Genomic DNA, 24,460 nt, shown 5'->3' with positions numbered 1-24,460 from the left:
ATCCACACACGGGTCTGGAAGCGGGTACAGCTTGTCCATGGCTCTGCCCACGCGCAAACCAGCTTCCCGTAGCAGTAACTGCATTAGCATCGGATGGAAAGGGAAGGTGCGCGGGGGTGCCTCAGGCCGGCGAGGACTGGGTCGACGTTGCTAGAAGCTGGGGCATATGCGTTGTCCTCTGGAGGGGCATCTAAGCCCAACTTGGCCAGAACATGGGGTATAAGCAGATCCAGCTCTTCATGCTGGAAGAGACGCAACACCATGGGGTCGTCCCCCTCTATTGGTGGATTCAGAGCGAGGACATCGGCATCCGGGTCAGAGTCTGGTATTGGAGTGGGCGGATCAGTGGGGGCCGAAGGGACCGGAACCCCTGGGACCACCCGAACTCGGTTCGCCCCTTGAGAATCTGGGGTCCTGGGCCCCCTGCGCTGCAGCCGATATGGGGACCTTGGCAAGAGGAGGGCAGGCAGGCAGCTGAGGATCTGGTGGGTCATCCTGTTGTAGAAGGCTGGCAATATAAAGCTTTATGCACGAGGAGAACAAAATCAGCCGAGAAAAGCCCTGGAGATTTGCCTGGGTCAGAACTGGCATCTGGGGTGTTCATGGGGCTTAAATCGGGGGGGGGGGGGGGAGTGAGGAAAAATCGGGTCCCTGCCCCCCAACAGGCTCAGAATTTTCAGTGTGGTTTGGAGCCAAAATGGCTCTGTTCCCGTGGTTTGCAGGAAAGGGGTCGTCCTTGCAGCGCGTCTGCCGGGCTGGGAACTACCAGCTGATCTCTCCGGCGCATAGGAGCCGTCCACACGTGAGGCAAAAGGCCGATTGAGGCATAGAGGGAGAAAAGGGGAGGGGGAGATCTGCCACGTGTGAGATGGCAAGAATCGCCGGTTTCTGGCTGAGAGCAGGGGAGTGAAAGTTCAGCTACCTGCACTTCCCCCGATGGAAGGGTTTTTTTTGGTTTTTTTTAACTTGTTGGTAAAGTTGAAGAAGCAGAGGAATGGACTTCTCTGCAGCAGACCCGAGGTATGCTTCGTCTCTGGGTCTGCGCGGGGGAGGGACTGGACCACCAGTTTCACCCCTAGCCAGGCAGGTCACCGGGTAGGTTGCTAGGCTGAGGATCTCAAGGGGCAAAGCCCCCTAGGCACCCAGTAAGAGCAAGGGGCAAACACTGTTGCTCCCTACAAGAAATGAAAACTTTAAGGTCTTTTTTTTTTTTAAACTGAAATTAGAAGTTAAGTACTTGCTTGATCCAAATAAGACAGACAGAGGGAGAAAGTAGACTTTCCCAAACAATCTAGTGGACTAGAGGGGAGCCGCATGGTCTGCCATCTGCATCTGCTGGAGATAGAGAAATACTGAAGGGATGCAGGGTGAGCACTGTCCTGATATTGGATACCCTTTAGATTTTTCTCTATCTCCATCTGCTGGACAGGAGGCTCAACCCACTGTCTGGACTGATCCGGGTATGTACAGGGAAAATAACTTTCTCCGATTAGTCTTAAATGTGCTACTTGCTAACTTCATGGAGTGCCCCCTGGTCCTTCTATTATCCAAAAGAGTAAATAACCAATTCACATCTACTCGTTCAAGACCTCTCGTTATTTTAAAGGCCTCTATCATATCCCCCCTCAGCAGTCTCTTCTCCAAGCTGAACAGCCCTAATCTCTTCAGCCTTTCCTCATAGGGGAGCTGTTCCATAGCCTTTATCATTTTGGTCGCCCTTCTCTGTTATGAAACGCTGCCCGCGGGTCCTTCCCACGAGCAGGCTCTGCTTACCTTCCCCCATGCTGCTTCTGCACCCGACGTGGCACGGGTAAAATGCTGACGTCTGGCCTGCCTCCGCGGCTGGAGCCGCGGACTCTATTTCTCCATGCGGCCCGGAGGCCGCCCGTGTTGCCCCTCTTCACTGCGGCAGGAGCCATGGACTTTACAGCTTCAATGCGGCACAGAGCCGCCACCGACTTCAACCTCCTCTTCGCGGCGCGAAGGCCGCATCCCCGGGCTCAAGTGGTGGCTGGAGCCGCTGCTGTCTTCGGGGCCTGCCTGCAGGCCCAGCCCTGCGTCTCCGGCATCTGATGTCGGTGCAGGCCACTGTCTGCGGTCCTGCACAAGTTCCTGCCACCTCCTAGGCGCCGGCGCGCACCTCTCTTCAGGATTTAAAGGGCCAGGCACAAGAAGTGTGCTGGCCCCACCTAGGGAGTGGACTTCCTGCTCCAGCCCCTAAAGGCCTGCTCCGTCTCTTCAGTCTTCGCCTTGCATCGAAGTTACTTCTCTCTGGAGGCTCCTACCTGCCAGAGCGCCATCAGGTCTTCTTCGTGGAGCTTCTCTTCGTTTCGTCTCGCCATGTCAAGTTATATCTTCATGCTATGTCTTCGTGCCTGAAGTCCTCGTCCTGGTGTTCGTCTCCTGGTGTTTCGCTTCCTGGTGTCCTGCCCTCTTTGATGTTTACGTCTGCGCTCCTGAGCCTTCTGGTCCTGTTGGTCCTGCTCCCTTGAACGACTTCTTTCTTGGGTTGGAGAGGCCTGCAGGTGGACTAGTGTCCTGAGCTCCTGAGCAGTCTCGTCCTGCCAGCCGTGTTGGTGCTTCGGATGACATCGGCTTCGTCGTCTGAGTCCCACCTCGCCTGGATCCTTCCTGCGCTTGTCCCACTCCCAGCGTGGTCCGTGACCAGTCTCCTCGGGCTGTATAGGGCACGCAGTGGGACAGGGTGGTCTGCGAGCAGTCCCATGGGTGGACTGAGTAGGGCGCCCTGAGAGACAGTGCCAATGTCCTCCTGCCTTGCGTCTTGTCCTGTTGGATTTCAAGTTCCTTGTCATGTCTGTGATGCCGTTGCATCAACCCACGTCTCGTCTGTGATGCAGTGGAATGCCTCGTGGATCTGTATTGGAACCCGTACTTTTCAATATATTTATAAATGATCTGGAAAGAAATACAAGTGAGGTAATCAAATTTGCAGATGACACAAAATTGTTCAGAGTAGTTAAATCACAAGCAGATTGTGATAAATTGCAGGAAGACCTTGTGAGACTGGAAAATTGGGCATCCAAATGGCAGATGAACTTTAATGTGGATAAGTGCAAGGTGATGCATATAGGGAAAAATAACCCATGTTAGTTACACAATGTTAGGCTCCATATTAGGTGCTACCACCCAAGAAAGAGATCTAGGCATCATAGTGGATAACACATTGAAATCGTCGGTGCAGTGTGCTGCGGCAGTCAAAAAGCAAACAGAATGTTAGGAATTATTAGGAAGGGAATGGTGAATAAAACGGAAAATGTCATAATGTCTCTATCGCTCCATGGAGAGACCGCACCTTGAATACTGTGTACAATTCTGGTCACCGCATCTAAAAAATGATATAATTGCGATGGAGAAGGTACAGAGAAGGGCAACCAAAATGATAAAGAGGATGGAACAGCTCCCCTATGAGGAAAGGCTGAAGAGGTTAGGACTTTTCAGCTTGGAGAAGAGATGGCTGAGGGGGGATATGATAGAGATGTTTAAAATCGTGAGAGGTCTAGAACGGGTAGATGTGAATCGGTTATTTACTCTTTCGGATAGTAGAAAGACTAGGGGGCACTCCATGAAGTTAGCATGGGGCACATTTAAACTCTGGAATTTGTTGCCAGAGGATGTGGTTAGTGCAGTTAGTGTAGCTGTGTTTAAAAAAGGATTGGATAAGTTCTTGGAGGAGAAGTCCATTACCTGCTATTAAGTTCACTTAGAGAATAGCCACTGCCATTAGCAATGGTAACATGGAATAGACTTAGTTTTTGGGTACTTGCCAGGTTCTTATGGCCTGGATTGGCCACTGTTGGAAACAGGATGCTGGGCTTGATGGACCCTTGGTCTGACCCAGTATGGCAGGTTCTTATGAGAGATTTCTGGTGGGCAGTCCTCTGACTGCCCTTCTGGATGGATCTATTGCTTCAGGGTCCATTACTGAATGACAATCCAGGTCGGTTTTGTCTTGCGGTTTGGCCAAGTTCCTGGGGCAAAACTCCATAAGATGAATTAAAGAAAGCTATTGCTGTCCCTGGGAGTGGGATCTGCCAGGTATTTGCAACCTGGAATGGCCACTGTCAGAAATCAGATGCTGAGTTTGATAGATCCAACATTGCATTTCTTTTGATCTTCTGACTGTTGCTATGCACTGCACTGCGGATCTTTTCCCTGCATTAAGAGAGAGTCATTTTCAGACAGCCAGTTTAAGTGGGTAAAATGATTTTGACAACACACATCAGTTTGAAATTGGCCTCTTTAAGATTACGAACACTAATCTCTCTCGTTTCAGACATCAGAGCAGCATGCACTGTTCACTTGTAGTAAAAATACTGTCTGTGTTCAGGAGCCTTGATAAATAAATGATAATGAAAGACATGCGAGTGTGTTAAGGCTTATCTGCCTGTTACATGAGTGCTGGTGGGGGAGCACCCCCTAGTTTACACTGTTGACCACCATTGTATACATAAATAAGGAGGAATTTGTTCAACCACTTCTGCCCTTTTGTGTATGGAAAGTCACCACCAGTGAAATCTGTTCTAGGAGAGCCTGTCTCGTCCCATTGCTTCCCTGCCCTTCAGATGCAGTGCATGATGTGCATATACATGTTATGTTTGATCTGCACTCTATCTCCTGCTTCTCACTGAGTGACTTTGCTGGATTGGAGGCTACTTATTCACACTGAGATCATAGGGTGGCAGGTAGTGTTAACTGTGGAACTGGAATGTGTGGGTAATATATGCAGGTCATATTCTCATCATGTGATAAGTCTTTTTTTTTTTTTTTTTTTTTGCATTTCTGGATCTCTACTAGGTCATCTGTGCCACAATCGCTTTTGGTATGGGTATAGATAAACCTGACGTGCGTTATGTTATCCACGCTTCTCTGCCAAAGTCCATGGAGGGATATTACCAGGAATCGGGCAGAGCAGGGAGAGATGGCGAAATGTCTCATTGCCTTCTCTTCTACACTTACAGTGATGTCACCAGGTTACGAAGACTCATACAAAGTAAGTGCACAGTAACGAGTGGACAAGACACTGAATGTAGGCAACTTAGATAATGGGACACTGAGAACATGGCATTAGTGGTATAAAGGAATGAGGCACAGGCTGAGCAAGGGACAGGGTAAGGAGCAATCCACCGAAGGAGCAAATGGGTGGGATACCCAGAAATCAGGGCATGATGAGCAGATACAATGTGCCACACAGAAGAGTAATTTAACTTACATTCAGGCCGATTTAGTAAAGACTGCGGGAGAACGGGTGCTCCTTGTTGCGTGCCCGCTCTCCCAACGCGTGCCCAGCCACCTCTGCTGGGCGCAATCCTATATTTAAATGAGGGGTCACGCTAAAAGGAGGTGCTAGGGACGATTACGCACCCTAGCACCTCCTTGGCCCAGAAAAGGTGGCTCTCTCAGCGGTTTTCCCAACCCGCTGATAGCTATCCGTTAGGAAAACAGACGCTGGTAAAATTGAGCGTCCGTTCTCCTAACTGGTCCGGCCGGCATAGTTTTAAAATACAATTTTTTAATTTAAAAAAAAATTTTTTTTTTACATTTCTGGTTCCTCCAACTTAGTATCGCTAGGATATTAAGTCGGAGGGTGTACAAAAAAAGCAGTATTTTCGACTTTTCTGTACACGTTTTTAGGCTGCTCATAAAGGTAGGTGTTAATTTATGAGCATAAAATGTGGGGATTGGCTGCACATTTTACTTTCAGAATCCCGGGTGACTAACTAATAGCCTCATCAACGTGCATTTATTTGCATGTGATGAGCGCTGTTAGTTTCCAGGGGGTTTGGCCGTGTGTTTTTGACGTGCTAAACCCATTACAGTATAAGCGGTAATCGACGCACGTCGAAAACACGCGGCCAAACACGTTAAACAACGTGCACGGCCGAGCGCACTGTACAGAATCGGCCTGACTGTGTGTTGAGGGTTTACTGAGTACCGCTGGACCTGTTGTTCTCCTAGGACATGCAGGATGTCAGTCCTCACACATGGGTGACATCATTGGATGGAGTCGGCACGGAGCTTTGATGTCAAAGATTCTAGAACTCTCAAACATGCCCCACTGAGCATGTGCAGCTGTAGTCATCACCCTGTGCCCTAGGCAGAGTCCCTCAGTGTGGTCATGGAAGCTGTGTACTCATGGTATTCAACTTTGCTCTCTTCTCACAATCCTCGTAAGTGATTTTTTTCTGGAGTTCCAGCTATTTTCTTTCCTGTAGTTTTATTTCTTCTCTTTTTCCTCTTCTTTCCAACTGTCTGTCAGCAGCATGGGGTGCCTGGCAGAGTCTGTTATTTAAAAAAAAAAAAAAAAAAAAAAAGAAAGAAAGAAAGAAGAGAAACCGTTTGCAGTTTTGTATCTGTGTCTTTCCCTTGCTCTGTCTGTTTTTTTCCCCTGGTGCTGAAAGGACTGACTTTAGTCTGACTGTGATCCATTTAGACCGCTGACCTGGGGACTCGCCTGAGTTCTACCCAGGCTGGAGTTCCAAGTCACTTCACCGATCGATCAGCATCGATGGATTCAGGCGGAGGCATCAAGGAACATGTTGTTCCTGGAGGGGGGTGGAGAGCTCATCCTCTCCACATTCCAAGAAACTAGTCTCCACGGGTGGGAGCCCTGGATGACATAGCCTCCCCTCCTGCTTGCCAGTCTTGGCAGTGCAGTCTCCTTGGGAGAGAGGTTGAGCAGGAGCCTGGGCTAGTGCTGCCGCACCTCGCTGCCTTGCCCAGTAACGGTTGCCCATGCACATCTGTGAACAGCACACTGTTAATTTGACACATTGATGTCGGGACCGTGTCATGGACTGGGATTGCCATGGAGCACCATGGTCACCCTTGATGCCATCGAGATTGCCGGGAAGCCCTCAATGTCATTGAGGTGTGTGACCGCCCTTGATACTATAAGGGCTCGATGCACCAGAGTCATTGATGCCTTGGGCCTCGAGGTGGTGGAACACACCAACATCTAGCGTCGGGAACCAAGTTTGTCATCAAGCCATGGTCACCCTTGATGCCACCGAAGATGCAGGGACACCCTTGATGTCATTGAGGTGCGTGACCACCCACGATGCCGTAGAAGCCCTCTGTGCCATCAGCATCGATGGAAGTGGAGTCTCGCTGCACTGGCTTCAGCATTGAGGTGGTGGAGTAGCAGCGCAAATTGATGTCCTCGAGGTCGCACTACCCTCAGTGTCGCAGTGCCATCGATACCATGAGGAGCACTGAGGAGCTCTGAGCTGCCTTCACAGGCTATGGCTATTGAACTATGGCTGCCGGTGAACTCTGCATTGGAGGCCCCATCGGAATGCATACACCATCGGTGTTAATGGGTGCTAGCAAGGCTCTCGTCAACCTTAGTACTTGCAAGGCCATCGAGCTTGCAGCATCAACGCCCTTGGACGAAAAAGTGAGCTAAGGGGAACAGTCGATGGTGCTGGTGGTCATCGGTTCCTTTGGGCCACTGGGAGGTTGGTGTCCGCGGGCGCTATATGCCGTCTAACTGATTATGGTTCGGTCAAGCGCCCTAGGAGAACACCTGTTATAGGAAAGCAACTCTGCTTTCTGCAGTTTTGGTTTCATCTGTCATTTAAGGATGATGTTCTGTGGGACCACTGCTGCAGTTTTTACGCCTCAGCGGTTTTTGAGTCTGTTATGCCTCTTTGGTACTATGAAAAACTTTATTAGGTTTTCTTATTTTTCACCCTTTTATTCTCACTCATATTGGTTTCCTCTGCACTCAGGCAGCTCCGTGCACACCGGTGTGTTATGCACTCCTAACATGAGATGGAGTAAACTGACTTGCAGATATCATTGACCTATATCCCTGCCCCGAAATCAACCTCCCTGTGTTCTCCATCTGTAACAGATGGTGGCCATGCATCTCCCTAGTGGGGATTGCTTGTGTTTGGGAGGGGGGGGGGAAAAAAAAGAGGTTGAGCTTCTGAAGTGACACCAGACAGGTCCCTTCCTCAGTTGAGCCTCTTTGCCTGGCCCAATTGTGCTTCCATTCCCAGCTCGGTCTTTTCTCCCCCCTCAGTGTTAACCCCCCACCACACACACACCTACAGTGAGTCAGTGGAGAGTGGAAGCAAGCGGCATTCTGGGGACAGGGGTTGGCAGCTAGGGCAGCATTCGCTCCTAGGCCCCTGCGTTGCAGGTGTTATTGGTCAGCTAAGTAGTGAGCGCCTAGGCCATTGAGTTTTTGTTTTTTTTCATGCACAATGAGAAGTATGCCTGAACAGAAAACCAACCCTACCCTCTTCAATATTTATCTCCTACCACTCTGCCAGCTCCTCTCCAAACTAAAATTATCTCACTACATATATGCAGACAATGTGCAGATATTCATCCAGGTTATAGAATCTCTACAAAAAACTTTAGAATTCTGGAACAACTGCCTTCTATCCATCAATAACCTCCTCTCAAGCCTTAACTTAGTCCTTAACTCCAATAAAACCGAAATACTCTTCATTTCACAAGAATGCAACCAGGCAATGCCAAATACGCACCCCACCAGTCAAACACCCTTTTCTTCTCAAGTCAGAAACCTTGGAGTCATTATGGACAATGAACTAAACCTAAAAAGATTTATCAACAACACCACCAAGGATGGCTTCTTTAAATTACAAGTCTTAAAATGGCTGAGACCTCTCCTCCACTTCAAAGACTACCGTTCAGTTCTACAAGCAATCATTTTCTCAAAAATTGACTATTGCAATTCATTTCTGCTCGGCCTCCCAAACAACTCCATTAAACCTTTACAAATGCTCCAAAACGCCTCAGCTAGGATCCTGACCAAGACCAACAAAAGACACCATATCACCCCAATCTTGAGGAACCTACATTGGCTCCCAATTAAGTTTAGAATCAAGTACAAAGTACTAACAATCATACATAAAGCCATTCACAAGCTCATTCCACTCGAGCTCAACATTCCCTTTCAACTACATATTCCCTCCAGACCAGTAAGAGCAGCATACAGAAACACTCTCTTTGCCCCATCCATCAAAACCTCCGTAGGAAAACGAGCTCTGTCTTCAGCTGGCCCCGCACAATGGAACTCTCTACCACCGGAACTCCGGCTGGAACTATGCCCAAATACCTTTGAAAAGAGACTAAAAACTTGGCTGTTTGAACAAGCTTTTCATACCACCTAAGAGACTACCTTTATGACTAGCTTTCCATCTCTATAGTTGATCATTAATACTGATGCACCTTCGCACCTTAACCCTCAGTTATCCAGTATGCTCTAAGATCCTGAGCCAGGATTAGCCTTGGCTCCATATAAAAATAGTTTATTCTATTATTTTCAGCTATTTTATCCCTTGTTCTGTTGATCCATATTAATCGCTTTATGGAGGCTTACTTTGTTGAAGCTCTCTCTTCGGTTCCCTACTGTGTCCTGGGATCTAAACGTTGTCTTGGCATGGCTCATATGTCCTCCCTTCGAGCCACTGCGTTCCTGCGATCCGAAGTTCCTTACCTGGAAAGTCATTTTCCTAGCAGCAATTTCTTCGGCTCATAGTCAGTGAGCTTCAGGCCTTGGTTATTTAGCCGCTATACACACGTTTTTTCCCATGATCGTGTGGTCTTGGGTACGCACCCGAAATTCCTGCCTAAGGTAGTGACTGATTTTTACATCAATCAGTCCATTTTTCTGCCCACCTTCTTTCCCAGGGCTCATCTTCACCCAGGGGAACGGGCTCTTCGTACTCTGGACTGCAAGAGGGCTTCAGCTTTCTACTTAGATTGCACAGCCAGGCACAGTCCACTCAGCTCTTTGTGTCCTTTGATCCCAATAGGCTGGGCATGGCGGTGGGTAAGCAGACTTTATCCAACTGGCTAGCAGATTGTATCGCCTTCTGCTATGTGCAGGCGGGCCTTCAGCTGACTGGCCACATCAAAGCTCGATCTGTGCAGGCCATAGCGACGTCAGAGGCTCATCTGCGGGCAGTCCCCATTGTCGAAATTTGTCAAGCCACAACATAGAGTTCCCGTCACACATTTGTGGCTTACTACTGCTTGGACAAAGATGGGTGACAGGACAGTGCATTTGGTGAGTCCATCCTGCGCAATCTTTTCCACACCTGAACCCATCTCTTCCAGCCTAGTGCCCTTGACTGATGCCAGGCAGCCTCTTGACAACCAGCAGAGCCACAGTTGTGTTGTGCCCATTGGCACCTTGTTCATCATCTGTTGGTCTCTCCCATTCACGAAGACTGCCTAGAGCTTGGTGTTCACCCTCATCTGAGGACTACCATCCTGCTTGTCCTAGGAGAAAGCACAGTTGCTTACCTGTAACAGGTGTTCTTCTAGGACAGCAGGATGTTAGTCCTCAGGAATCCCGCCCGCCTCCCTGCGGAGTTGATTTCTCCTGCATTTTGTTTTATTTTTTCACTCGTATTTTTTATCATCTCTGATACGAGACTGAAGGGGGAATCCTACGTGGATGCGCAGATGGTGGCATGGTCAGTGTGCAGGTCAAAGCTTCTAGAAACTTTGACAGAAGTTTTCCATGCCGAGCTCCATCCGATGATGTCACCCATATGTGAGGACTAACATCCTGCTGTCCTAGGAGAACACCTGTTAAAAGTAAGCAACTGCGGTTTATGACGACGTCAAAAGATTTAAACACAGTTTCAAAACTTGGATTAACCTTTTGTAATACCATGTACATCAGATTATTCCAAGATGGTCAACAGGTGTGAGAACAAACACAAAATCAAATCCAAATACAGGAAAGATGAAAATCAGATTTGCCAAAGCCATTCGTTTAATGCCAAATGAAGGAAAACGGTTGTAAGGTTTTAAGCAGGTTAAACAGGCTTATCAAAAATGGTTGCAACGTATTTGTTTGTCATCGGGGAAAAAGTAATTGCTTAACTGTGGCTAATTATTTTTTTGAGAACAGCAATATAATCAACTACACAGCTCTCCCATTTCCTGAATGCAATAATATGTATTTGAGTTATGCACACAACTGAAGATAAGCAGGTCTGCAGAGCAAGAGAAATCCCCATGCATGCTCAACAGCTTTCCTAGCAGGCTCTGGAAAAGTCCTCCAATTCTAACGCTCAGGTCACACGATGGATCTGTGGGAGTAGTAAAGTGCTGTTATTGGAGAACAATTACTGCTAGTAAGCAATTTTCTTTTCTCTTTTCAGTGGAAAGAGATGGGACCTTTCAGACAAAACAGACGCATTTAAACAACCTGTACAACATGGTGTATTACTGCGAGAATGTGGTGGAGTGCCGCCGGGTGCAACTGCTGGTTTACTTCGGTGAAAATGACTTCAATCCTATGTTTTGTAAGGAGCATCCTGATGTGGCATGTGACAACTGCTGCAGAAAGCAGGTAATGCATGGCCTCCAGAAATACCTCTCTCAAGTATTCTGCTGCTACGGCAGACACTAGTCATTATGGAGATTGAAGGGAGAGAGTCACCGGACGTGGCCATTGCCAAGCATTCACTGTGATGACTCAGCTCTATTTTGCAATCATTTTACTTTTTTTTTAAAATTTATCTTAACCACTTTGAGGGCAATTTTGAAACTGTACCTGCGAGGCTTGAAAACTTGCAGATTGTGACGGTTTCCCTTTAGAAATGTACCCAAAGCAGGTGCAAAGTACAGGCAGAGATTTGACAAGAAGAGAGGATCCAGTAAAGTAACGCTGTGCTTTACTGATAAGACTTTCGAGCGGTATGCTAGCAGTGGTAGTACCAGGAAGGAGAATAAACCAAATTTGCAAAACTAGCATAGTTGCCCTACAGGCATGGGAGTGTAAAGCAGCACACCTAGCATACATGGAGGGTACAGATGGATGGGCATGACCTGGCCATAAGGTGTTTAACACTTAAAAATGTAATCTTTGGGTGTGTTTTCACGTCCCCTGATCTACCTTTGCTCCTTGTTTCACTGTCATGGCTTGACTATAGGGAAGAGGAGAGCGACAGACCATAGCTCCTGCTGTAATGGCCAAGATATAGGGACACTGCTTGCCTGATTACTGAGATATAGGGCTCCTTAATCTTGTATACCTATTGCTGTAAGATATTAAGAACTAGCACTGAAAGTCCTCCAAATACTGTGATTCCTGTTCATACCCCAGATCATTTCAGACAAGTGGGTTTTGCATCCCTATCAGCAGCTGGAGGCAGAAAACAAATATTTTGAGGCACCTGCAGAGAAATATTGAGGGACTGCCACCTCTAGTCCCTCAGTATTTCTCTGTCTCCAGCAGTTGGTAGAGTTACATATCTGCAGTCTGAGTGAAAAAATAAAGAAGGAAAAGAAAAGGAGATTAGAATTCAGAGGACATGATCAATTGGAGGGTTCCTGAGGTGTTAGGTAGCTTTATGGATCATCCCTCAGGTGGATCCAGGCAAGCGGGGAGTTGATAATCCCTGGACTAGCTCTGACCAAATCTTGTCGGGACCTGATAGCCAGAGGTCCTCTCTCTCTCTCTCTCCCCCCCCCCCCCCCCGAAGGATTTCTCTCTGATGGTCAGGAGCAGGAAAGTATTACCTTTCTTTTGATGTAGGGTAAAACCGCTGAGGCTCCTTTAAAAAAAAATAAAAAATTAGAGAACAATTAGGAAGTGGTGAATTGGGTTGAGTGCCTGCAGGTAGCGACCGCAGTGGAGAGAAGGAACTTAGAAATAAAATTTCAAATCTATTAGTTAAAATTTGTAACCTATCATTAAAATCATCCATTGTACTTGAAGACTTGAGGGTGGCTAGTGTAACCCCAATATTTAAAAAGGGCTCAGAGGTGATCCGGGAAACTATAGACCAGTGAGCCTGACTTCAGTGCCGGGAAAAATAGTGGAAACTATTATAAGGATCAAAATCACAGAGCATATAGAAAGACATGATTTAATGGAATACAGTCAACATGGATTTAAGCAAGGGAAGTCTTGCCTCACAAATCTTCATTTTTTTGAAGGTTAATAAACGTGGATAAAGGTGAACCGGTAGATGTAGCGTATTTGGATTTACAGAAGGTGTTTGACAAAGTCCCTCATGAGAGGCTTCTACGAAAACTAAAAAGTCATGGGATAGGAGGCGATGTCCTTTCGTGGATTACAAACTGGTTAAAGACTGGAAACAGAGAGTAGGATTAAATGGTCAATTTTCTCAGTGGAAAAAGGTAAACAGTGGAGTGCCTCAGGGATCTGTACTTGAACCAGTGCTTTTCAATATATCTATAAATGATCTGGAAAGGAATACGAGTGAGGTTATCAAATTTGCAGATGATACAAAATTGTTCAGAGTAGTTAAATCGCAAGCAGATTGTGATAAATTGCAGGAAGACCTTGTGAGACTGGAAGATTGGGCATCCAAATGACAGATGAAATTTAATGTGGATAAGTGCAAGGTGATGCATATAGGGAAAAATAACCCATGCTATAATTACACGATGTTGGGTTCCATATTAGGAGCTACCACCCAGGAAAAAGATCTAGGCATCAGTGGATAATACTTTGAAATCGTCAGCTCAGTGTGCTGCAGCAGTCAAAAAAGTAAACAGAATGTTAGAATTATTCGGAAGGGAATGGTGAATAAAATGGAAAATATCATAATGCCTCTGTATCGCTCCATGGTGAGACCGCATTTTGAGTACTGTGGAGAGTTCTGGTCACTGCATCTCAAAGATATAGTTGCACTGGAGAAGGTACAGAGAAGGGCGACCAAAATGATAAAGGGGATTGAACAGCTCCCCTATGAGGAAAGGCTAAAGAGATTAGGGATTTTCAGATTGGAGATGAGATGGCTGAGTGGGGATATGATAGGGTCTTTAAAATCATGAGAGGTCTTGAACGGGTAGATGTAAATTGGTTATTTACACTTTCGGATAATAGATGGACTTGAGGCACTCCATGAAGTTAGCAAGTAGCACATTTAAAATTAATTTGAGAGAATTATTTTTCACTCAACGCACAATAAAACACTGGAATTTGTTGCTAGAGGATGTGGTTAGTGCAGTTAGTGTAGCTGGGTTTAAAAAAGGTTTGGATAAGTTCTTGGAGGAGAAGTTCATTAACTGCTATTAATCAAGTTGACTTAGGGAATGGCCTCTGCTACTACTGGCATCAGTAGCATGGGATCTTCTTAGTGTTTGGGTACTTGCCAGGTTCTTATGGCCTGGATTGGCCTCTGTTGGAAACAGGATGCTGGGCTTCATGGACTCTTGGCCTGACCCAGTATGGTGATTTCTTATGTTCTTATTTATTGCATCTCTCAGGAGGCTCAAGGAGTGGGAGCTGATAGCTGGCGATGGAGCCAGGAGCTGCATTTTTTTTTAGCAGATGTTGGCTGTGACTTGGTGCGTACAGTAGCTAGATGTATAGCTTCCGTGTTGGCGGCAAGACGCCTGCTGTGTCTGCAGATACGATTTGTAAGTTGAATTGACAAGGTTATCCTTTAAGGGTTCTTGCTTGTTCGGGAATGAATTGAGGAAAGTGGTAAACAGATGAGGTGAATCCAATATTCTGTGATTATCGGAGGACAAGAAAGCAACGTTGCATTCTTTTGGGGTGAGAGGCCGCTCCATCGATTCTAGTCGTTTTCACCCTTACAGAGGTGTAGTGAATCAGAAGTTGCATCCTTTTGGAAGATCCCAGTCTTTTTGGTGTAAGCCATCAAATAAGGACACGGGCTCTATCTTTGCAAAGAAGGTGCAGGGGGGCCTCAATTGGAGGCTGCAGAGGTAGCACTGGTGTGTTCCGTGACTAAGAGGACCACCATTCCAGTGGAAGATGGAGCGACGTTAATGAATACTCAGGACCTGCGAATCGAGATTATTCTGAAACAAGCCTATGGAAGCTATCGTCATGAATTTGCAGATTGCCGCATGTTGTTTCATTCTGGTGCGTGCAGGGTTGTGATTGACTCAGGAGGATCCAGAGGGCACAGATGGCGATATGCCTTCCTGGGAGCTAGGAGCCGCCGCCTTAGCAGATTCGGGCTATGATATGACACACACGGCTGTTCGGGGATGGCCTTGGTGGTAGCAGCTAGACGTTTGCTCTGGCTGCACAATTGGTTGGCTGATACCATCTCTAAGTTGAATTTAATTAAGTTGCCCTTTAAGAGTCGCCTTTTGTTCGGGGAGGAGTTGGAAAAGATGTCAAATAGATGGGGTGATTCCAAGATCCCTTGGTTGCCAGTAGACAAGAAACCAGCTTCGCAGTCATTCTTCTCTAATTATGCTTTTGTGTCTCCTGATGATTTTGGTTGAGCAGGGGGCTGGGAAGTCAGGATCTTGTTCCTTTGGCTGGTCTCAGTCCTTTCAGTCAAATAAGTCTGTAAAGGATAAGGCCTCTCATTCCTCCCAATGAAGTTTTGGGGGTCTATCCTCTGGTATTGAGATAAGCGGATGCTCTTTGCAATTTTATCAGAAATGGATCCATATCACTTACGATCAGTGGGTTCTAGATGTGATCAAGGACGGCTTTGCCCTAGATGTTACTCAACCGTTACAGACGTTTTTATGGTTTCACTGTGCAACTCTGACATTAGGGATGTGGTGTGTGTCACTCTGCAGTGGCTGATCGTGTTAAGAGCTGTGGTACCTTTTTCAAAAGACCAAGAAGGAGTGGGTCATTATTCTATATATTTTGTGGTTCTCAAAAAGGATGGTTCCTTTCTTCTCATTTTGGATTTGAAAGAGGTCAACAGGTTTTTAATGATCTCTCACTTCAGGATAGAAACTGTGGTCACTGAACATGGCAGTACAAAAGCTTCCATCCCTGGATTTGATGGAAGCTTAACTCCATATTCCCATCCAGTGGTTTTTGCATTTTGCGATACTCTGCTGTCATTACCTCTTTCAGGCATTGCTGTTCAGATTGGCCACAGCTCCCAGGACCCTTCTCCAAGGTAATGATGATGGTGGTGGCTGCGCTCCTCAAGGAAGGCATCCTGATTCATAGTCCAGCAGCCTGATCCATCGTATCTGGGCAATTGGTTGATCATATCCAAGTAGGCAGTGGAGAGTCGGATTATGTCTTAAGAACATAAGATATGCCATACTGGGTCAGACCAAGGGTCCATCAAGCCCAGTATCCTGTCTCCAGCAGTGGCCAGTCTAAGTCACAAGTACCTGGCAAGTACCCAAACATTAAATAGATTCCATGATACTAATGCTGGCAACAAGCAGTGGCTATTCCCTATTTGATTAATCCTTCAGGAACTTATCCAAACCCAGCTACACTAGCTACCTTAACCACATCCTCTGGCAATGAATTCCAGATCTTAATTTTATGTTGAGTGAGAGAGAATGTTCTCCATTTCATTTTAAATGTGCTACTTGCTAACTTCATGGAGTACCCTCTAGTCCTTGTATTATCTGAAAGAGTAAATAACCGTTTCACATTTACCCAATCAAGTCCCTTTCATGATTTTGCAGACCTCTATCATATCCCCCATTTGGACTCAATATTCTTGACTAAAGTTGGCCACGAGGCCAGGTCTTATATGTATATCCCTAGTGGCCCATGATCGGCAGGTTGCTGCAGAAGATCACCCATCTCCCGGGATTGGTCCTTATTATGGCCATGGACTGGCAGTGAAGGCCATGGTACGCAGATGTTCAACGTCTGATCGATGGTGCACTGTTAAGAAGTGATCCTACTGTAAAAATTGTAGCCGCTGATAAGGGTGGTGGAATAGTCCTTATGAACATTGGGGACTATGATCATGAAGTTTATAGACTGTTGGCAGACGAGAAATCGTATAAGAAGTTGGCTAATGATCCCACCGATTCATTACATCAATATATCAATGAGACCTTGGAAGTTGCATTGAAAGAAAAGATCATTACTGAAAAAGAATTTCGTTATTTAACAGTATCTTTTCCAGTTACAGCTCATTTTTACATACTCCCAAAAATTCATAAGACCCTTGTTAATCCACCTGGTCGTCCTATAGTGGCTGGAATTGGGACTGTATTAGAACCGATTGCTAAATTGTTAGATTACGTATTACAACCTAGTGTATTGTCCATCCGGTCATATATAAAGGATTCTACAGATTTCATTAATTCATTGACAGTATTACACCATATAGAACCGGATTGGTTATTGGTGACTGCGGATATAACCTCGTTGTACACCAGCATTCCACAACAGTCGGCACTTGATATTATTAAAGGTGAACTTATAAAGATGAATTTGCCCAAACGTAGGTTGAATTTTTTGGTTACCATTGCAGAAATAGCACTCACTAGAAATATATTCAGTTACAAAACTGATTATTTTTTACAAGTCAGTGGTATCCCTATGGGGTCTCCATTAGCCCCTAGTACAGCTTGCCTTTATGTGGCAAATTTTGAGGAAACTTTTATTTATAGTTCACCTTTATATCATAATATCGTTTATTGGAAACGGTTCATCGACGATTTATTTTTTATCTGGAGTGGCAATAAGGGTGACTTGGAAAGCTTTTTGGATATGATGAACTCCAGCGATCCAAATTTGATTTTTACTGTGACTCAAAATACAGGATTTACAGTATTTTTGGATATGAAAGTATCGGTTTATGAACACAGGTTGGTAACCAGTGTACATAGAAAATCTACAGATCGTAATACTTTATTGCATTATGGGAGTTTTCATCCAAGGATGCTTAAAAATAATATTCCAACGGGACAGTTCCTTCGTTATAGGCGCCTGTGCAGTACGACAGCAGAGTTTAAGGCACAAGCTTATCAATTATCTGAACGATTTGTATCTAGGGGGTATAGTAAATCTGTAGTAAAAAAGGCCTACAAGCGGGCATTATATTCAAACAGGGACAATCTATTGATTCCAAATGTCAAAGAAAAATTGACTCGACCAGTTTGCACCATTCCTTATTCTGTAAAATCTGGTGGTATAAAACAAGCCATCTTAAAACATTGGCATATTTTGTCCAATAGTTCCCAATTTAGAGAGACACCAATTTTCGCAATGAAAAAGCGCCAGTCATTACGTGATCAATTAAGAAACTATAATGACCCGAGGGACCCTGATGACAGTTGTGGGCAATTTAGATGCGAGGCTTGTTCGGTTTGCTCTTTTGCAATGGTGTGCAAGGTTTTTGAACATTCCCATTTAAAGCGTTCGTACAAGATTCCGGGGAGATTTGATTGTAATTCCAGCGGTGTAGTATACGCCATACTTTGCCCATGTGGGTTGATCTATGTGGGTCAAACGGCGCGTCCAATACGTTTAAGAATTATTGAGCATCGCAGTCGCATTAGGACGCGCCGAGAACATGCCCCTCTGGTAGAACATTGGGTGCTAAAAAATCATTCTGTTGATGAGATCCGATTTTTTGTGATTAATAAAGTTACATTAAAGTATGGTGGGGATTTGTCCGGAGCTTTGAGAAGAATGGAACAACGTTTCATTTTTAATTGGCGTACTGTTATACCATTGGGTTTAAATGATGCCATTGAATGGCATGCATTTTTCTAAATGAGAATTAATTGAAGGGGTGGAGAAATGAATTGTTTGAAGGAGAGTATATAAAGCTTCAGGTATTCAACATCGTTACTTCATTTCCGGCGTAGAATGTTACGTTAGGTCACACGTAAGTATGGCGTAGGTGAATCGATTGTGGTCAGGAGTGCTATAAAGTAAATGGTAAGTTTGTATTTAAAGGATATGTGATAAAGAATGTTTTATTGTTGGTTTTTAATAGATACAATGAGGCACACGCAAGGTTCCATAATGAATTAAGGCTTATGAATTATCGGAGGAACACTATTGGAGGCTTGGAACCAGTGTTGATGCTTGGTTATAACGTTTTTCATTATTGAGTTATGTGAGTAAATTGGGATACGGGGTAAAAGTTTGGGATAGTTTTCTGGGGTAAGGTTTATATAATGTCTTGGCTATTTTATTGTAGTGATCAAAAGTTGATTCTGGAAGAGGTGTCCGTTTGGAAATAACCCTGACTTATATTGAAGGTAGAATAAAAATTGTGTGGAGATTTCTATTTTCTGAGAGGTAAGCTGTGGGTTAATATAAGGGTTACTGGTTGATTTATCAACTTTTTGAAGAAAATGATAAAGTTTTTGTATGTCGTTTTTGGTTGTTTAGTAAGGATATAAACATAAGAGGTCTCAAGACAGAAATATTGGGAGAAAATCAATCGGCTTTTTTGAGACCAAGTCCCTGAGGAAGCCTGATTGGAAGGCGAAACAAGGAGATCCTTTGTTGGACAGGATATGGACAGGACATGGATAAAATAAGTCAAGCAATATAAAATAAATCTTTGTCTTAAAATTATAATAACGATGTGTATTGGTTAATTGTAATTCAGAATTGTTTGTGTAACACAGAATTTTTATGTTGGTGTGTGAATGGTGGTTGAATGTGTAAGTTTAGATTTTAAAATGTTTAGATAGGTGAATACCTTGTGTTTTCTAAATAAATAATAAATTATATTATGTATGTTGTCTCTCTGTGACGTAATATAGCTTCTATTTCGGAGAGACATTCTGAGACAGGGGCTGGTGCTCCACGAGAATCCTGATCAGTTTTGTCTTATGGTTTGGCTCTTGAGAGGGCTAGACTGTTGAAGGAGGATTATTCCCTAGCAGTGGTGGGCCCTATATTGTGAGCTCAAAACTTTTCTACATTGTTGGCATATGTGCGGGTCTGAAGAACTTTTGAGCATTGGTGTTTGGAGTGAGTGTGTCCCTGCTAAAGCTGTAATTCTCTTAATTCTGGAATTTCTGCAGGAAGTTTTGTGTAAGGGGTTGTGCCTTAGTACACTAAAGATGCAAGTGGCAGTCTTGGCCTGTAATAGAAGTCAAGTGCAGGGAAAGCCTCTCTGCATCTGAATGTGTCCAGATTTCTGAAGGGTGTTAAGCATATTCAACTGCCATTGCAAATATCTGTGTCACTTTGGGATCTTATTCTGGTGTAGATCTTTTTTGACAGGTCCTATATTCTGTGCTCTCTGGCAGCTTTCCTTGCAGTTATTAACCTTAAAGACAGTGTTTTAGTCGCTATATGCTCAGCAAGGCAGATCCCAGAATTGCAAGCTCTCTTATCAGGAGCCCTTTTTGATGATTACGCCAGACAGGATGCAAATTAGGATGGTACCGTATTTTTTGCCGAAGGTTGTATCTGACTTTCATTTGAATCTGTCATTGTCATTACCATCGCTAGACAGAGCGGTGAATGAGGGTGAATTTCGGAGGTTGCGCCCCGTGGATGTGAGGAGACATCTGTTGCACTACCTTAAGATAACCAAACCTTTTTGGAGGAGGCTTGGCTCTTTGTGCTTCATGGGGGAGTAAAGAAGGGAGTAACAGCTTCTCGTGCTACAGTGGCATGGTGGATTAAGGAGATTGCTGCAGCGGCCTATGTAGATGTGGATAAGCTGCTGCCCAAACAAATTAAGACTCATTCAACCAGAGCACAGGCAGTATCTTGGGTGGAGTTACAGTTGTTGTCTCCATCAGAGACATGTAGAGCGACGACGTTGTCTTTGTTGCATACCTTCTTCAACGTGAAGTTTGGGAAGATGCTTCTTTTGCCTGAGTGCTATTACAGGGAGTTCAGGCAGCCTCTCTCTCAACAAGGAAATAGCTTTTATACATCCCACTTGTGTGAACTGGGCTGCCTGAATGCAGAGGAAGTTGAAATTACTACTTACCTGATCATTTCCTTTCCAGTCCACACTGTCACCCTGGGCTGCTGGGACGTACTGTACTCTATTATGCTATAATGTGCTCTACGGTATTGTTCTTTGTCCTGTGCAAAGCCATGTCAGAGATGGTATGTCGATACAGATCTCCATTTGCTGAGGGGCCTGGTAAGTGTCTGCCACCTTTGCCTGTTATATTTTGTTACACTTCCTTCTCTGCTGAGTCCAGTGCCTTTCCTCACCGGAAGTGGGGAAAAAAAAAGATTTAACTGGTTGGGGGAGGAATTGTATAGTATTGAAGTTAAAGTATGAGTGGTGTACAGTTGTCCATAGTTGACTTTTCCAAGAATACTGGCAGGCTGATGCCTGTGCTGTGCTATATGAGAGTGACATCGGCGAGTCAGTGATCTCTGTCTCCATCTGCTGGCTGGAGTGCATAACCCACTTGTGTGGACTAACCTGCCTGTCCTAGAGGAAAAGAAAGTATCAGGTAACTAGTAATGTCCCTTAGCCAAACACTGGCTTGTATACAGGAGCACACACCATTGGCTCTAAAAGCCCCTGATAGTTTTAGGAGGGTTATTAAGCAGCTAGAATTCCCAGTGACTTCCACAGAAGTGCGTCACAAGCAAATGGTTGTGAAAGCCTTCTTTGAGCTAGTGTATGTACCATCCCGCCAGTTTCTATTCTGTTGGCTTCTCATTTAGAAATGATATAGTCCTAAGAGAAGGCAAGTGTATAGCCTATGGACCTTGTCTGTCTTGTCTTTTAGAATTACAAGTCCTATAATGTGACCGAAGAAGTGAAAGACATTGTGCGCTTTGTCCGAGAACATTGTACTACGCTTGGAGGGAAAGCAAAATTCAGAGGCAGGTTCACCCTCAACATGATGGTGGACATTTTTCTAGGTGAGTCCAATGGGGTGAGGTGGTGCTGTTCCTGGAGCAGTGGAGCATGCGAGAGCAGTGTCGGTAAGTGCGTGTAACAGGAGGAGTCGTCGGTGTATAGCATGGATATGTATTTCCTTCAGTGCATGTGATTTTTTGGGACATATAGTATGTATTTCCTTCATTCATGTAAGTTTTTGGGGAGGGTTGTATAATTTTTTTGCATGTGATATGTGGAGAGGGAGCATGTAGTATGGTCATGTATTTCCTTTGCGTGTGATTTGGGGAGGATTGTAACATATAAGGATGTTTGCCACATTTTGTAGTGGGTATATTCGATACACATTGACTATCTATATACTGCGATCAGTAATGTGTAGCTATTATTTCTCTGCAAAGGGAGTAAGAGTGCAAAGATTCAAACTGGTATATTTGGGAAGGGAGCTGCATATTCTCGGCACAATGCTGAGAGATTATTTCGGAAGCTGGTACTGGACCGGATTTTGGATGAAGAACTGTACATCACTTCCAATGATCAAGCTGTGGCATACGTATCTCTAGGAGAGAAGTCGCAAGCAGTTTTAAATGGATACTTACAGGTAATAAACACAGCATAATTCTCAAAATATCATCTCACTTTATACTTATATCCCACTTTTCTAGTTCAAAGGGATATTTAGAGTTGGGAAAGAAACAGCAGGATTTCCTGATACTATGTTCTTCTACTCTGCTGCTGGTGACATGTGGCTGTAGCTTGGTCGCGTGGTCACTAATACTTGTCCACATTGTTTAAAAGAATATTTAAAAGGAGGGAGCCCTTTTGAAACAAAAATTTGGAAGAAGTCAGTAGATAAGGGCTATTTGTATTTGCCTACTTTGCTGTCACAGGTCTTAAACTAAAAAAAAAAAATTGATCATTTAATATTACTCATTGACACTGGACTGCGTTAAAGAACATCCTGCAATCCAGAGTTATGTTGGACCAGCTTCGTCCTCTGTTGTCAATTTATTCAGCAGTGATTGCCAAGTTAAGTGCTATATATATTGAGCATCAAGAAAGTAACAAATACTACAAACAGTTTTATGTGCATATTAAAAATTAAAACATTTATATAGTATCATGAGTGCTATGACGTGACCCAATGTCCGATGATTATACTCTGTGGTGTCCAGCTGGATATGAGTCATCCAGATGATGCAGTCCAGCGGCATACTTACTGTATGATGGTCATTCTTTAAAGTTTAGTAATCTGATTTTTAACTTATTATAACTGTGTAAATGTTTGGAGTGGAATTTTTTTTTTTTTTTTTTGCATTCTTTGTTTCATTCGGGTTTGTTTTTCAAGTATTGTCAGTGTCATCTTCTCTCTCCCATTGGTACTAAGGACTCTTTATGTCCATCCCATATGTGCTTGAATTCTTCCAATGTTTCGCTTTTGTCATTGTCACTGGAAGTCTGGCCCAAGTGACCAGGACCCTCTCACATTCTTTGTGCTTCCCTCCCTTCTTTTGGCCGGGGTATATCAGAGTGTTAGGAATTTCTGTCGATCCTGCCCACAATGTCAAATGGTCCCTCAGCGAATGCCACCGAAAGGGCCCTTGATTCCACTACCAATAGTGGATCAACCACTAGACAGAATAGCGATGGATATTGTAGGTCCATTAGACTGTACCCCAAGGAGAAATCAATACATTCTGGTAACTTTAGATTATGCGACTCGATTTCCCTGGACAGTACCCTTAAAGACGCCCACAGCACGAGTAATTGCGAGGGAACTGGTACACTTGTTCTGCATGGTGGGATTCCCCAGAGAAGTATTGACAGATAGGGGAACTAATTTTACAAGTAACTTGATGAAGGAGTTGTGGCAGATGTTAGGCATGCACCACTTAAAAACGGCTGCCTACCACCCCCAAACAGATGGATTGGTAGAGCGATTTAACCAAACCTTGAAGACCATGTTAAAAAAAAAGTTTTAATGAAGGATTGAGATATGTTAATCCCTCTTCTGTTATTTGCAGTCAGAGAAGGTTCCACAGACATCTTTGGGGTTTTCACCTTTTGAACTGATGTATGGGAGACAACCCAGGAATGTGTTGACAGTGGTGCAGGAGACTTGGGCTGGAATAGGGCACCAAGCCATGTCTGTTGTAGATTATGTACAACATTGTGTCAAAAAATGAGGACAATAGCTAGTGTGGCTAGAGAGAACCTAAAGCAGGCCCAAACCAACAGAAGGAGTACTATGACAAAGATGCTAGACTTAGGGTCTTTCGTGAAAATGAGAAGGTACTAGTACTACTCCCATCCTCCGCTAATAAATTAATGACCAAGTGGAGAGGTCCTTATACAGTAAGAAGGAGGATAGGAGATATGACATATAAGGTGGCATTGGGGGGAAGAAAGACCCAAGTATACCATGTGAACTTATTGAGACCATGGTTGGAACGGGAAACGTTAATGGCAGAAAGTATACCAGATGCTGAAGAGTTGGGCCCTAATGTTCGGGAGTGTAGGACACAAGGAGAAGTTCAAGTAGGAGAAGGGTTAACCCCTCAGCAGTACCAAGACATTCTTGCACCGATTTGAAGATGTATATTCAGCATACCCTGGGAGAACACGAATAGGCTATCATAAGATTATTACGGAACCTGAGAAAGTAGTCAGACAAAAACCCTATCATCTATCAGAAGCCAAACGGGAGGTGGTGAACCAAGAGGTAGAAGAAATGTTAAAATTGGGGGTTATAAAAAATCTCATAGCAGTGGGCTAGTCCCATAGTGTTGGTCCCAAAGCAAGACAGGTCGACACGATTTTGTATTGACTTTAGACAAGTTAACGCTGAATCGCAGTTTGCGTATCCAGTGCCCAGAATAGATGAGATTCAAGAACAGTTGGGGAATGCAAAATATCTG

The 24,460-nt window shown here is 44.6% G+C and overlaps 1 protein-coding gene and 1 long non-coding RNA gene across 5 annotated transcripts in view; both read left to right on the top strand.

Moving 5' to 3' along the window:
- The window catches only part of BLM (BLM RecQ like helicase), a 130,875-nt gene that overhangs the window by 70,229 nt on the left and 36,186 nt on the right, over positions 1-24,460 (top strand). For all 4 annotated transcript variants that reach the window (XM_029574859.1, XM_029574861.1, XM_029574858.1 and 1 more), the window contains exons 17-20: positions 4,816-5,011; positions 11,175-11,365; positions 21,430-21,565; positions 21,944-22,143. In XM_029574859.1, coding sequence (XP_029430719.1) covers positions 4,816-5,011; positions 11,175-11,365; positions 21,430-21,565; positions 21,944-22,143 — 723 coding nt within the window. The remainder of the gene's footprint in view (positions 1-4,815; positions 5,012-11,174; positions 11,366-21,429; positions 21,566-21,943; positions 22,144-24,460) is intronic.
- On the top strand, positions 18,352-19,449 carry LOC115074900. The gene is made up of 3 exons (XR_003852365.1): positions 18,352-18,821; positions 18,906-19,006; positions 19,100-19,449. It is a non-coding gene; the product is annotated as an uncharacterized LOC115074900 (long non-coding RNA).

Source organism: Rhinatrema bivittatum, chromosome 13, assembly GCF_901001135.1.
Source record: "Rhinatrema bivittatum chromosome 13, aRhiBiv1.1, whole genome shotgun sequence".
NCBI classification, from domain to species: Eukaryota; Metazoa; Chordata; class Amphibia; order Gymnophiona; family Rhinatrematidae; genus Rhinatrema; species Rhinatrema bivittatum.
This window is presented reverse-complemented; position numbering and strand designations above follow the sequence as displayed.